The 14475-nt window shown below is 41.6% G+C and overlaps 1 protein-coding gene across 3 annotated transcripts; it reads left to right on the plus strand.

The window, feature by feature from the left end:
• LOC143844756 (epidermal retinol dehydrogenase 2-like) lies at positions 1-11761 on the plus strand. 3 transcript variants are annotated; one of them, XM_077352357.1, is made up of 7 exons: positions 1-571; positions 1419-1767; positions 2499-2630; positions 4344-4443; positions 7779-7803; positions 8292-8414; positions 11055-11761. In XM_077352357.1, exons 1-7 carry the CDS (start codon positions 306-308, stop codon positions 11164-11166), a joined length of 1107 nt encoding a protein of 368 aa, XP_077208472.1. In that variant the 5' UTR covers positions 1-305; the 3' UTR covers positions 11167-11761. The 3 variants fall into 3 exon arrangements, with proteins under 3 accessions (XP_077208472.1, XP_077208471.1, XP_077208473.1); XM_077352356.1 differs by having other exon boundaries at positions 5-571; positions 7659-7803; XM_077352358.1 differs by having other exon boundaries at positions 428-827; positions 7659-7803.
• The last annotated feature ends 2714 nt before the right edge of the window (positions 11762-14475 follow it).

Here is a 14475-nt window from a genome sequence, read left to right on the forward strand (position 1 = left end):
TTCGTTTCAATCCGCATTGGCGCATTCCGCCGGGAAAGGCCTAACACCGGCCTCCCTTCTGATCTTCGCTCCTTTTGGCCCAGGACAGGCCTTTCCTTTGAGCAACTGACAGCCGGCTGTCATCCTCGACGGCGGGTTCGGGCGCCGCAACGGGGCCTGGGTTTGCGTCTGTCGTCGGCGCACGGCCGAGCGAAGAGCACCGCTGTCTGCTGCCGCCGTGCCCGGCCTCTGGTGGGAGAGCAACTGACACGAGGAGCAGTCCGGGCGGTGAAGAGACCGGCGCGTGTTGCGGAGCCCTGGCCGGAATGAGAGCTGCAGCTGGGGCCCAGGGACTCGCCGTCGTCTTCGGCCGCACTGGCTCTCCGCCTCGGTCGGGCGAGGGGACTGGAGAGCAGGAGGCCCCGCCAGGCAGCCGAGGGAGGAGGGAGGCAGCCCCGGGACGGCGACCGGGGAGAATGGCGGGCTCTGGAGAACCGCGGCAATTGGGAAGCCGAGGAACTGTCCGTCATTCCCCTCCACTCTCTGTTGATGGGAAAGAGGTGCATTTCATGACAAAATGGTGGCCTAAATGGTGGGTTTCAATCTGTTTTCCCCGTTTGCTTTTCCCAGCTAATTCAAGGCCGCCGCCTGAAGGTTGGACAATTTCTGGAGCTTTTGAGGTGGAGCCCGGGGAGGGCAGGATTTGGGTTGGGAGGGGCTTCGGCAGGATATAATACCTTCGCGTTGACGCTCCGAAGCAGCCGTTTTCTCCAGGGGAATTGGTGCTATTTGGAGATCACTTATTCCCGGAAATCGCCAGGTCTCATCTGGAGGATGGCAACTCCTATGTAAGTCATGGATGCGACAACATTATTATATTGGTAAATGTATATATACATTAGCATATTGGTAAGCTTATTCATGATCACACTTGATTTTAGGTGTTTAATTGTTTTAATTATTTAATTGACTGTGATGTTTTAATTGTTATTCTATCATGGATTTTTTTTTCTGAACCACCCAGAGCCCACTGGTAAAATGGAAAGGGCAGTATATAAGTTTAATAAACACATTCCCTTCATTTCTCTATGGTGTGGTGGAATGTGCTGCACAGTCACGGACTTGTGATGAGCCTCTCGGGTTTTTAGGCCAGAGACGTTAAGAGGTGGTTTGTCAGTGCTTCTGTAAGTAGAATAAAAGCAATCTGTATGTGGGAGGAAAAAGGTAATATGGGTTTTATGGATATCTCACCGTTGTTCCTATTTTAAGCCCAAGAGAGAAAAATCAATTCAAATGGTTCTTTAAATAAAGTAAGTTAATAACTGAAAGGAGTGGTATATAAATAAAATAAATAAATAATAAAATAAATGTTATGGCAAAAATTAGTTACATTGATAGTAACAGAATATTAGTTATATTAATATCAACCATGTATTTAGGAAAAACATTTTCTGGAGAACCATGTGCAAGATAAGCAGCATCTTGGAAACCCTCAAATTTATACTTCTGTTGATCTATTATTACTTGGAGGCCTTCATTATGAAGTTTTGTCAGGCGCCTAAGACTGTTGCTGGGGAAATAGTACTCATTACAGGATCGGCAAATGGAATTGGAAAACAGATGGCTTTAAATTTTGCCCAGCTTGGTGCCATTCTGGTCCTGTGGGATATTGATGAAGAAGGTAACAAGGAGACAGCTGCACTTGCCGAAAAAAAGGGAGCTTTAGCCGTCTATACCTACAAATGTGACTGCGGCAAACGGGAAGAAATTTATGCCGTGGCTGATCAGGTAATTTTTAAAAAGACTATGGGAATGTATTGCTTATGAATTTAAATAATAATGTTGTAAATGTGAATTATTGAACTGAGAAAATTATCTGGCTGTACACTGAGCATGGACAGAAAAATGCAAAGAAATACACAAGAAGCATGATTTATAAAGCAATTATGGCAGAGTGCTTGGACTTAAAGAATTTTAGCCTGCAGGCATGATCACAGACAGAAGTTTTGGAATAAATGAATCCTGCTTCAGTAATATGATTGGATCAAATGGAAAGTCTCTCTGAATTCAGGATGAACAACATTTGGACCTCCATAAAACTTCACAGTGCAGGGATATCTGCTGAAATTAGTTCGCAACTACGGGGCATTTTTATATGCTTTTTAAATGTATAATCTGGTTCAAACAAACATTTTTCTTGCAATTAGATGGAGAAGAACAACCAACCATATATCATAAATGACATTCTGAAGCACAATCCTATTAGATTGTACTGTTGGAGGGGTTTTTTTTTGTATAAGCAGAGAAGGGATGCTACATAAAGATACAGGCATTGAGAGTCAGATCAGTTTTTCAGAAGAGTTAGGAAACAGACACAAGAATATGCCTGTACTCAAAACAAAATCTAGTACAGGTGCTACAGAATTACAAATATTTTGTTGGTCTTAAAAGTTATTCAAACTTTGTTCAAATTCAATGTGTTTAGAACAGAGTATCTCAAAGTTTCTTTTTTGTTATAGGTTAAAAAAGAAGTAGGAGATGTTAACATTCTTATCAACAATGCTGGTATATTGAATGGGAAGAATTTCATTGATCTTCAGGATTCTGAAATGGAAGAAATACTAAATGTGAACACTAAGGCACATTTCTGGGTAATCTTTTTTTCCTGTGGATAACCATAACATTTCCGTGTATTTCTAAAAAGGTACATAACTGGAATTTGGCTACTTTTGAAAAATTGAGACGTAGTTAGTGGTAGCAAATACTCATGTTTTCTACTTCTTTGTCACCATTTCTCCACTTCCTGATTCCTTCTAATTTTATGCATGCTTAATTTTCTATTGGATTGGTTTTAGTGACTGGCCTGGGTTTTCCCTTTTTGAAATGTATTTGTTTAAATGTATACCAACACCCTGATTTCACTTGGGAGAGCGTTCTACCAGACTGGCACCAGGGGTCAAAAAAACCCTGGCTCTCGTTGACCAATTATACACGGGCAGGAAAGGGTGAGCCAGTGCCTGCATGACAACGGGGCTAATCCCCACTTATGCACAATGTCGGTGCCAGCCCAGCCCCCACTGGCCCAATATGGGCCTCTGATGGCCTGTGGGAAGGGAATGCTGATTTTTCAGCAGTCTCTCTTTTGCCATGGCTGCTATCAGAGTCCAGATCAGGCCAGAATTGTGCATATGGGAAGAGTCCCCCCCACTGCCGTCACCTACAGTATCCCTACAGAGATCATTCAGCTTCATGGTGCTGCAGATCTGAACGGGACATTTTTATACACATACTCCCATGATTTATTTGTTTATTTATAGTTGGATTTATATATGCCGTTCCCCAAAAGGTCTCATGGTGGTTCACAATAAAATATAAAATCGCAGTAAAATCACATAAAACCCCATAAGTACCCATTATTACAATAAAAAGATGGCATTCTATTTTGTGACTCTTGTTCAGGGAGAGGTCAGATGTTAGTTCCATAATTTATATACAATTTATGACCAATTTATATACAATCATGAACAATGGATCTCCACACCATTGGTCAGTTTTGGTTTAATTTCTGTGAAAGAACATAATTTTATGAAATATCATAATTTTATGATTAAGGGTCACCACAACATGAGGAACAGTATTAAAGGGTCGCAGCATTAGGAAGGTTGAGAACCACTGGTTTAGGGACTTAAAGGTAAGACCCAGAACCTTGAACCTGATTCGGTCTTCAATCTGGATCCAGTACAGCTGGGAGAGCAGCGGTCAAATCTGCATTCTTCACATTGTTCCCATTAGGACCCAGTCAGCTGCATTCTGGACCAGTTTAAGTTTCTGGATCAAACGCAGTTAGCCCTGAGTAGAGTAAACTGCAATAGTCTGGAGGTGCCCATTGTATGTTAAGCTTTTTATCTCCAGAAGTACAAGCAGACTTTGTTTTTCATAAAATTCAGTTTTTCTCTGGAACGGCATATGACTGAAAACAGTAAATGTTTCGAAACTGGACACTCCAAATGTAAGTGAGTATAATAATCCAAACAGCTATGTCAGCGTGCAGTGGTAGGATAATCTGCTTGTGCAATTTGTGTAGTTGTAGCTCTCAAGTAAGGTAACCAGATTTTAACATTGGTAAAGCGGGACACCATTGACCCGGGGGGGGGGGTTCTTGATGAAAAATTTGAAGCAACAAAAATGTGCATAGAATGCAAAAAATAGTATTGTAATATATATATATTTAATTTCAACGTAAGTACAATTTGCCAGGTGCCCCAAATGTCCCTCCCAAAGTGGGACAATCTGGTCGCCTTACTCTCAAGTAGAGTGGATATGATTAAAAACATATTTAATAATAATTTATCAATTTATCATAGACTTGCAAAGCTTTCCTACCAGCCATGATTAACTGCAACCATGGTCATGTGGTTAGTATGTCAAGTTCAGGAGCACTAATTGGGGCCAATAAACTCTCAGGTCAGTATACTGTGGAGTTATCTGTGTATGTATATATAGTTTCTAGCTCTGAAGTGTTATTTTATTAACTTACCAGTGTTGGTTAAGGTGGGCAGGTTGGCAACAGCACTTTCCAACAGCTGCTTCTGTTTTGCCAACTGTTTCCTTTCTTAGATGTGATCAATCTGGCCTTGCTGAACCATAATGACATGGCTGGATGTTGTAATGTGTTCTGAGCTGGGGTGTCCTTGAAGACAATCCAAAAACTAGAGCTGGTTCATTCCTTGGGTACATATCTCACCCATCGTAGTACAGCTATAGAAGCCAATTTTCATCTGAGAGCTTCAAAGCTGAGTTGTTTATGACTAAAGCCCTTTATAGCCTAGGATCCATATATTGAAAGAATCTTTTTTGGTTCTGGTTCTGGCAAGTGGAGAAAGCAGGTATGCTTGTCTTCAGAGCCAAGATAAGTTTTGCTTATTTTGTCCTGCTACACTAAACCTCTCCTTGCCAAACTGACCTTTTGTCTATTAGACCAATACACAAGAGTCAGAGAGAGTGAGAGCTGTAATTTGTTTATTTAAACAACACTGGCAATCAAAGGAACTCTCTTCCTCCGAATCTTACTCTTTTAGCCACTAAAACAACTGGGGTGCAAGATCAAAGCAAGCTCAGAAGTGTTATCTTAGAAGATTTTACTGTGATGAATTTTAAATTTCTTTTGTTGGACTGTTTTTATTGGCATTTTTCCTGAAGTCTGCTTTCCATTCTCTGATTACAAGGATCACAGCTTGTAAGTGGGTGTTGGCCGGTGCACAACTGATAGGACACAACTGTAGAGTCCAGGGAAAGTAAAAGTAACCTTCTTTTTTGTGCCAAACTATCAGGGTTTGCTAAATTTTTCTCACTAAAATATCAGAGGGCCTACACCCCTTTTCTCATTGAATACTATCAAACCATACAGATGGGGAAGAAGAAAAAAGCCATTAAACAGCCCTGCATTGAAGAGGTTCTTTTCCAGCCAATTCAGAATGCAACTTTAGTCCCCATTCTATCTCCAGTCAGAGCTCATACTCAGCAGCCTTTAGAACCTGAGACTGTACCACCAGTGTCCAACCCATCAAGTACTTCCTTAAGGAGCATTTCTCAAGTTCCAGAAGCTCCTGTGAATTTGCAGCCCCTTGTGAACCAGCTCGCTCCGGAGGCCAATTTCTCAACATTACAAGCAACATCTTCACATCTGCCCAGATGGCGGTTGGGTTTAAATGAAACAGAATGGGACTGCTCTGCTAATAATCTGGCAATAAAATGGCAATGAGAACACAGTCCCCCTTGCGTCTCCTTCAGACCCTCTCCTAAAAAACAATCATGCATGGATAGATTCAAATGAGTAGCTATGTTGGTCTGTAGTAGCACAATAGAATCTGAGTCCAGTAGCACCTTTAAGAACAACAAAGATTTATTCAAAGATTTATTCAAGAACACAAAAGCTCACGCCTTGAATAAATCTTTGTTGGTCTTAAAAGTGCTACTGGACTCTGATTTTAATCATTCATGGAGTAATGAAAAGCAACAACAGAAAATGTTGTTTATTAGCAAATTTGGCTATTATAATGGGAGAAACAATCAAAATTTTATTTTCTCAATCCAACAAGATTTTATCACAACTAAATCAAATTGACCATCATATCCAAAGTACGGATACCCAGTCCAGATCAAACACGGTGAGTGCGGGGGGTGGGGGGAGTATCGACAACAGACAAAGCCTCACAAGTTAACCCTTGGAAATCACAATTACAAATATGAAAATAATACAATTGTGCTGGACATTGACAACTCTCCATGGAACAGTGGAAGATGGGAAAACAGATCCTAGGTAATAACTGCGATTAGTGAACTCAGCAAGAGATAAAGGTAAAGGTATCTCCTGTACAAGCACCGAGTTATGTCTGACCCTTGGGGTGACACCCTCCAGCATTTTCATGGCAGACTCAATATGGGGTGGTTTGCCAGTGCCTTCCCCAGTCATTACCGTTTACCCCCCAGCAAGCTGGGTACTCATTTACCAACCTCGGAAGGATAGAAGGCTGAGTCAACCTTGAGCCGGCTGCTGGGATTGAACTCCCAACCTCATGGACAGACAGCTTCAGACAGCATTTTTGCTGCCTTACCACTCTGCACCACAAGAGGCTCTTCAGCAAGAGATACAGGACTCTATTGATCTAAAAGTTTTAGAGTACCTATGGAAAGATCCCCAGAAAACAAAGGTACTACTCACCTTATATAAACCAGACATCCCAGGCATCCTCTGGGCCAATAGTCATTATTTAGTCTCCTTCAATATTTACAGGCATCAAGCTTCCACAGACACAATTTTACATGTATTGACAGATAACAGGAACTGTCCAAGAAATTCTTTTAAAGACAAATCAGACTTTGTGACCCTTAGGGGAACACGAGTGTCTGTTGACAAGGACAGCAGCAGACTTTGGGGATGATTCAGGTACAATGATAATCAGCAGTTTAAAGAGCCAGAGATCACCTAATTAGGTGATGAACTGCCTAATTCCTTGGATCTCCAAAACAAATCCCAAAACTTGATCCCATGCCTCACTGGAATTGACCCTGCCTTAGTGTCCTTTACAGCTCCTAATTATTCAGGCAGGGGGTGGGACAAGTTTACACATCAATTGCTGGAGAAACTGTCCAGATCCCTGAAGAATTCTCAGATCCCTGAAGAACAGCAGATTCCAGAGGTGACTGTGAAGATCCCCCTCCCCCCTCAACAGCACCAAATGCAAATCAAGCAAATTCTTATTTACAACTAGATAAGCTGTTAAACTCAAGAACAGTTTGAATTAAAAAAACAAAAACAAATACTGCATAATGACCTACCTTGGGTTATTTTTGACCATCAGTCATCAATGTCACCCTCTAAAAAAAAAACAGATTATGAGGTCTATATTTTATGGTGGTGAATGTCATAATGTATTCTTTGAATTACATCTTATGATGTTGTAGTGATATAACTAACAGTGCATTCAATTACATATACATATTTGCTAGTACAGATAACAGAGTTTAGAATTTGGGTTTAAGATGTCTCCCCATAGTTATAAAATAATTACCTATCAACTAACTTCTGAAATGAAGTATTTTCTAAAAATTAAATGAAGCATATATTATTGTTTATACCTTTGCTGGCATGTGTTTTATCTTCTTATCCTACTTTTCAGATTATTGTGCAAGTAAGTGGGCAGTAACTGGATTTTTGGAGTCTGTTGCTTTTGAATTGCAGGCTGCAGGAAAGAAAGGCATTAAAACTACCATTGTCTTTCCTTATTTTGTTGACACAGAAATGATTCCTGGAGTACAAACAACGTGAGTATTGGATTTTGAATAAAATGTCACCCATAGAACTTTAAAAATCCAACAAACCTGTTGAGCATCCCATGGAATTATTTCACTTGGGGGGGGAGTTTTCACCATTCCCTCTTTCTGCTGTGGACCTCCAAATTCCAGCTCCTTCCTAGAGATTACTTGTCCTCCAGGAGTTGCTTTTAGGTAATCATATGAATTTGCAGGAGTAATAAGGTGGCCAGAAATTCTGTTTCCACTGCATGAATTCCCTTGCAGATCAGCAGAATCCTTTGCAGATCAGCAGAATCCAACACAGAGAATCCTTTTAGATGTGTCCCAACAGGAAATGCTTTTAAAACTCAAATGAAGTGGCAAGGGGTCAATTGGTTCAGGGACAAAAGCAAAAGCTCATTTGAGTGCATGTAACTAATCATGAATTTCACTTAACCCATACCAAAAATAAAATAAAATTCCATCCTGCCAAATAAATGTGTTGTTATTGTTTTCAGGAGACCCTGTCTGTTACCAATATTGGATGTAGAATATGTTGGCAAGACTATTGTGGATGCTATTCTGAGGGATAAGTTTTATCTCCTCATTCCACCACGGATATCTGTTGTTACTCTAAGAATGTAAGAATATGACTCATTTTCCACTTCTGTGGTCATTTAGCATAACTCAGAAGCCAAATAAGATCCGATGGAGTGAAAGAATTCAAAACAGAGCAAAATCTAAATTTCAGTGTTTTAAAGTGTATTACATTAAAACTTTGAAATAGACAACTGAATCTTCAGGGCTTGTTTTCTATTGGCATTTCTGATTACTTTTCTGGAGGATCAGTCTAGAAATATGTCATAATATATAGGTTAATGACCATCATCACTTTTCATGGGTACTTTACCTTGTACATAGAATCATAGACAATCCAAGTATATCCAAATAGACAGGGAACCAATAGTCTTACTTTTGGGAATAGTTTTCAACCCGTACCCAAATACATTTACAGTATTTGCTGGCATATAAGACTACTTTTTCCGCCTGAAAAACATGCCTCCAAGTGGGGGGGGGGTCGTCCTATACGCCGGGTGCACTTCAGTACTGTAATGTAATGTAACAAACTCTATATTTAGAGTGGAAATGTTGGGGGGTCGTCTTATAAGCCGGCAAATACGGTAAATAGGACATCAGATTTAATTTCTCTGATTACATACTAATGTGTATATCCCCGTAAACAACAAAACCCAATTAGGGGTTATTAAGGAAATAGGTAGAAATTACATACTGTCTTTGATTTCCTTCTTTATAGGGATTTACGTTCTTACCAAATATAATTTAACAGAATTTTCTGCAACTTTTTGCCCTCAACATCTTTGTGTTGCCCTGCCTTTCCTGTCCCTTTTTAAAAGCTTTTAAAAGCTAACACACACATGCACTCTGCTCTAACCTAGCTTAAATGTTTTGAGGGCAGACTCACCCTGCCTATTAACATTTGCCAAATACTTCCAATTGGTAGACATCTAGACAGAAACAAGCACAGACACATAACACTAATTAAATGCAAGCGGCAGAGGATATGTTAAGTCCCAATTTTTTTTCATTGTTAAATAAAATTATCTTACATTTCAAAGCAGCAGCACAAGTTACATTAAAGCTTAGAACTAATGTTTTTTCATTGTATCTCATGAAATCACAGGCTATTTGTTCAGGCAGTAAAATGAAAAGGAAAAAAAATGTCAAAAACTTAGCATCTGAGTTCCTATGAAATCTGATGGGCAGTAGGTTCAGGGCAGACAAAAGGAAATGCTACATTACATAGAGAGTGATTAAAATGTGGAATTTGTTGCCAGGGGGTGTAGTGATGACTACAGGAATAAACAACTTTAAAAGGGAATTAGATCGATCAATGGAGGATGTCTATCAAGGGCTACTAGCCATGGTGACTGAGAGGAGTTGCCACAACCAGAGGCATTCAGAGGCACAAATACTCTGAATCCCAAAGCCAGGAGGCAACATCAGGGAAGGCCTTGGCCTCGATGCCCTGTTATTAGCAATCCTTTGGAAATGTTTGGCTACTGTGTAAAACAGGATACTAGATTAGATGGACTATTCGTTTAATCCAGTAGGGCTCTTATATTCTTAAGAAATGTCTTCTTACATTACACATTGTCAATTGCTGTAGGGTGGGGATATGTGTCATTGAAAAACAGAAATTACATACTACAATAATTATAATACAGGTACTAAATGTAAATGTGTGCATGCCCTATTCTCATTTCCTTCCAGTCTTTTCTGAAAAAAGAAATTTGCAAATTTCCATAGGTACTCTAAATCTTTTATATCAATAGAGGTCTTGTATCTCCTGTGTAGATTCAAGGGGGCGGCAGGTTACAGTGGATGAGCGATAGGGATGTGAGTATCCTGCATAGTCCAGGGGGTTGAACTAGATGACCCAGGAGGTCCCTTCCAACTCTATAATTCTACTAGAAAATAAGCCCGCTGTACTCTAAATACAGCGGGCGCTAGCAGCTCATCCCGGCCCCCCCCTCGGCGCGGCCTACCTGGAGGCGAGGGGGACCGGAGTCCAAACGTGTGTGTGATCGGGTGGGGCGAGCGCGGTGGGCGGTGGCGGCTCCGCCGCCGATGCCAAAGCCGCCGCCGCCGGCTCTGCCGCCGCCGGCTCTGCCGCCGCCGGCTCTGCCGCCGCCAGCTCTGCCGCCGCCGCCACAGGCTCCCCCACCGCAGGCTCCGCCACCACTGCTGCCGGCTCCGCCACGCCCGTCCTGGGTGCACGGCAAGGCTGAAACCTGCCTTTGGGAAGCCGAGGCAGGTAATGACGGCGAGCAGCCAGGCAAATGTGCAGGGCGTGGAAGGGGGGGCGGATCGGGAGGCGCTTTGCACTTCCCAATTAATCAATCCGGTGGCAAGGGACCAATTCTGAGCTGCGCCGTGTGCGGCTTGCAATTGGTCCCTTGCCGCCGGACTGACAATTGGAGAACCCAATCGGCAGGCACTTTGCGCCCCTTCGATTGTCAGTCCAGGGCAAGGGGCCTATTGGCACCCTTCCTCATCCCAGACAGGGCCCGCTCTCGGGGCCCTTACTGTTTTATTTAATCCGCTCCGCTAGGAGCGGTTAAAGATGATTCTATGATTCTATCTCTTACTCACTCTGTCTTTGGTTCAATTTCCTAATCTGCAATAAAGTAATAAGAAATTAAATATAAAGAATAATTCTGATGCTGATCAAATATACATTTTATTATTTCCACTCTCAGATATTTCCCAAGAAAAGTAATATTCCTTCTTGCTGAATATTCTGGAATCTTCAGTAACTTTGAGCACTACAAAGGTCAGAAGACAAGGAAAGAGAATAAAATGAATGACTAATTTTGGATTATTCACTTCTCATCACCCAAAGGATATAAAAATGTTATTAAAATGTACAAAAATACGTCTACTACTTGTTGGAAATGTGAACGTGAACATTTTGTCATCTTTAGTGGACATATAAGTCAAACAACCTTTGGATGCAAATACATGCTTTAATCCAGAAGATACTAATTGATATACAACTGAAATCAGAGATACTCCTTTTGGGATTAATGAAAAAAGAATGGGCAGGGGGGGTGGAACAGTTTCTATATGTGATTATAGCAGTGAGACTCTTATATGCTGAACAATGAAAAAGCTTGTTACTGCTCATGATTGAAGAATGGTTGATAAAGATGGTACAATTGGCAAAAATGACTAAACTTTAAATAAAAGACAACTACAGTATTGGTAGCTATTTGTAAACCTTTAATACACTTTCTGTGTCATACAACAAAAACGAAATTATGGCTTATGTCCCTTGAGGACTAAAGGGGGAAATATGAAAGTACAGGAAAAAATGGTTTTAAATTCCTTTATATACTATCATAGTGTAACAGATAAAAATTTGATTTATAATTGCCATAGATAAAATTGGAAGCTCTTGTTTTCTTTTGTTCTTTGTTTCTTTCTCTTTTATTATTTGGTATTCTATATCTTTCTTCTTGTCTATTTTAAACCTGGAATAAAAAGGTTAATAGAAAAAAAAAACACCTTAGATTGAGGGCCAAAATAGATGACAGCATCCTGAAGTCCACACCTACAGATGCTGCCCCTAGGAGACCAATCTGGCCACTGCAAAGAGAGTAAAACCATTACTACAGGAAACACCCACAAAAAATACCAAGTTGACTGAGTTAGCTTTGCAAAGTTTTACTCCTCTTTGTTTCTCTGCTCTGGGTACCTCAGCTATCTTGTTCACCTGAGCTGAGTTACCTCATGCTGCAGAGAAAAGACCAGGTACAGAGGGAAGCTGAGCCTGCCCGCACAGGATTTTTTGTGAAGTGAGATTTTGCAATGCTTCTGGCTTTCTCAGAGCACCTTCCTAGAATGGGAGGCTTGACTACTCTTGCTTTATCCCTGACATGAGAAACAGCAGGCTCCGGTAGCTGTTGAGCAGATCTGAACAAGCTGGCCCTGCAGATAAAATATTAGTCCTGTCCCCATCCTTCCTCCCCCCGCCCCGCTCGGTGAGCACTTAGCTGTCTACTAGGCTATGAGGGTCATACTCTTTCAAGGTGCTTAGTTTTCTGTTGTATGCATACTTACCTGACAATCCCTTTGAACAAAGTAGGACTAATTTCTGAGTGAACAGGCATAGGCCACAGTTTGTGTTTTCACACTCCCTGGATTAGGTGTTGAATTTGGCAGTTTTTCAAGCCATCCAGCCCTATCTTAGTGAAGGAAGGAAAACACAATAATGAAATGGTGTAATAGGGCATGCTACTGTTGTCATAGAATCATAGAGTTGGAAGGGGCCATCTAGTCCAACCCCCTGCTCAACCCAGGATTAGCCCTAAGCATCCTAAAGCATCCAAGAAAAGTGTGTATCCAACCTTTGCTTGAAGACTTCCAGTGAGGGGGAGCTCACCACCTCCTTAGGCAGCCTATTCCACTGCTGAACTACTCTGACTGTGAAAAACTTTTTCCTGATATCTAGCCTATATCGTTGTACTTGAAGTTTAAACCCATTACTGCGTGTCCTCTCCTCTGCAGCCAGCAGAAAGAGCATCCTGCCCTCCTCCAAGTGACAACCTTTCAAATACTTAAAGAGGGCTATCATGTCCCCTCTCAACCTCCTTTTCTCCAGGCTGAACATTCCCAAGTCCCTCAACCTATCTTCATAGGGCTTGGTCCCTTGGCCCCAGATCATCTTCGTCGCTCTCCTCTGTACCCTTTCAATTTTATCGACGTCCTTCTTGAAGTGAGGCCTCCAGAACTGCACACAGTACTCCAGGTGTGGTCTGACCAGTGCCGTATACAATGGGACTATGACATCTTGTGATTTTGATGTGATGCCTCTGTTGATACAGCCCAAAATGGCATTTGCCTTTTTTACCGCTGCATCACACTGCCTGCTCATGTTTAGTTTACAATCCACAAGTACCCCAAGGTCTCGTTCACACACAGTGCTACCTAGAAGCGTATCCCCCATCCAGTAGGCATGCTTTTCATTTTTCTGACCCAGATGCAGAACTTTACACTTATCTTTATTAAATTGCATCTTGTTCTCATTTGCCCATTTTTCCATTGTGTTCAGATCTCGTTGAACTCTGTCTCTATCTTCCGGAGTATTTGCCAGTCCTCCCAATTTGGTGTCATCTGCAAACTTGATGAGTAGTCCCTCCACCCCCTCATCTAGATCATTAATAAATTGTGTACTAACCTATAACACAGAGCTCCTTGCAAGTAACAACTTCACATGTAGAGAGGTTCTAAGCACCCTGAGAGCCAGCATGGTGTTGTGCTTCAAAGTGGAGGTCTCTAATCTGGAGAACTAAGTTTGATTCCCCACTTTTCTACATGCAGCCAGCTGTGTGACTTTGGGCTAGTCATAGTTCTGTTAGAGCTGTTCTCAGAGCAGTTCTTTTAGAGCTCTGTCAGCTCCACCTATCTCACAAGGTGTCTGTTGTCGGGTGAGGAAGTGAATGGTGTCTGTAAGCTGCTTTGGGATTCCTTCAAGTAGTGAAAAGCAGGGTATAAAAACCTAGCTCTTCTCTCTTCCTCTTTGTTTCCTGCAGTACTAGAATTCAACTTCAAGGGAACTTTTTAGACCCCAGCAGTGTAATACATGCACCAAACAATGCAATAAAAATGGTATAATGCACAAAGTACACAATGCAATGAAAACTGCCTAAAATTTTCAGACATCAAACAGCTAACAGCTTACATATCCCACCCTTCTATATGTTAATTTATTTATTATATATGATTTATTGACTGCTCCCTCCCCACATGGGCTTATAATGGTTTATAACAATATAATACCATATAAGATCATCTCTCAATATAATATAATATAATATAATATAATATAATATAATATAATATAATATAATACTAGAAAATAAGCCCGCTGTAATTGGAATACAGCAGGCCGTAGCAGGGCTGTCTAGGTTGGGGTCGCTGCAGGGCGAGAGAACGTACCAGAGGATGGGTGGCGGGCATCCTGTGAGGCGGCGGCGAGTCGTGGGCCCCCCCGCCCCACGGACTACCATATTTAGTGGCCGTGAGGCAGGAACTGTCAGCGGGCGGCCTGTAGTCAGGAAACTGCTGTTGGCTGTAGGCGCGGCTGGGCGACCTTCGGGCGTCGGGTGCACGGGTTGG

This window comes from Paroedura picta, chromosome 9, assembly GCF_049243985.1.
Source record: "Paroedura picta isolate Pp20150507F chromosome 9, Ppicta_v3.0, whole genome shotgun sequence".
Taxonomy (NCBI): Eukaryota; Metazoa; Chordata; class Lepidosauria; order Squamata; family Gekkonidae; genus Paroedura; species Paroedura picta.

Excerpts from the sequence above, each read along its gene's own strand:
- LOC143844756 (XM_077352356.1), top strand. The coding sequence starts at position 306 with ATGAGAGCTGCAGCTGGGGCCCAGGGACTCGCCGTCGTCTTCGGCCGC. Across the intron at positions 2,631-4,343 it reads ACACTAAGGCACATTTCTGG|ACTTGCAAAGCTTTCCTACC; the intron begins GTAATCTTTTTT and ends AATTTATCATAG. Across the intron at positions 8,415-11,054 it reads TCTGTTGTTACTCTAAGAAT|ATATTTCCCAAGAAAAGTAA; the intron begins GTAAGAATATGA and ends TTCCACTCTCAG.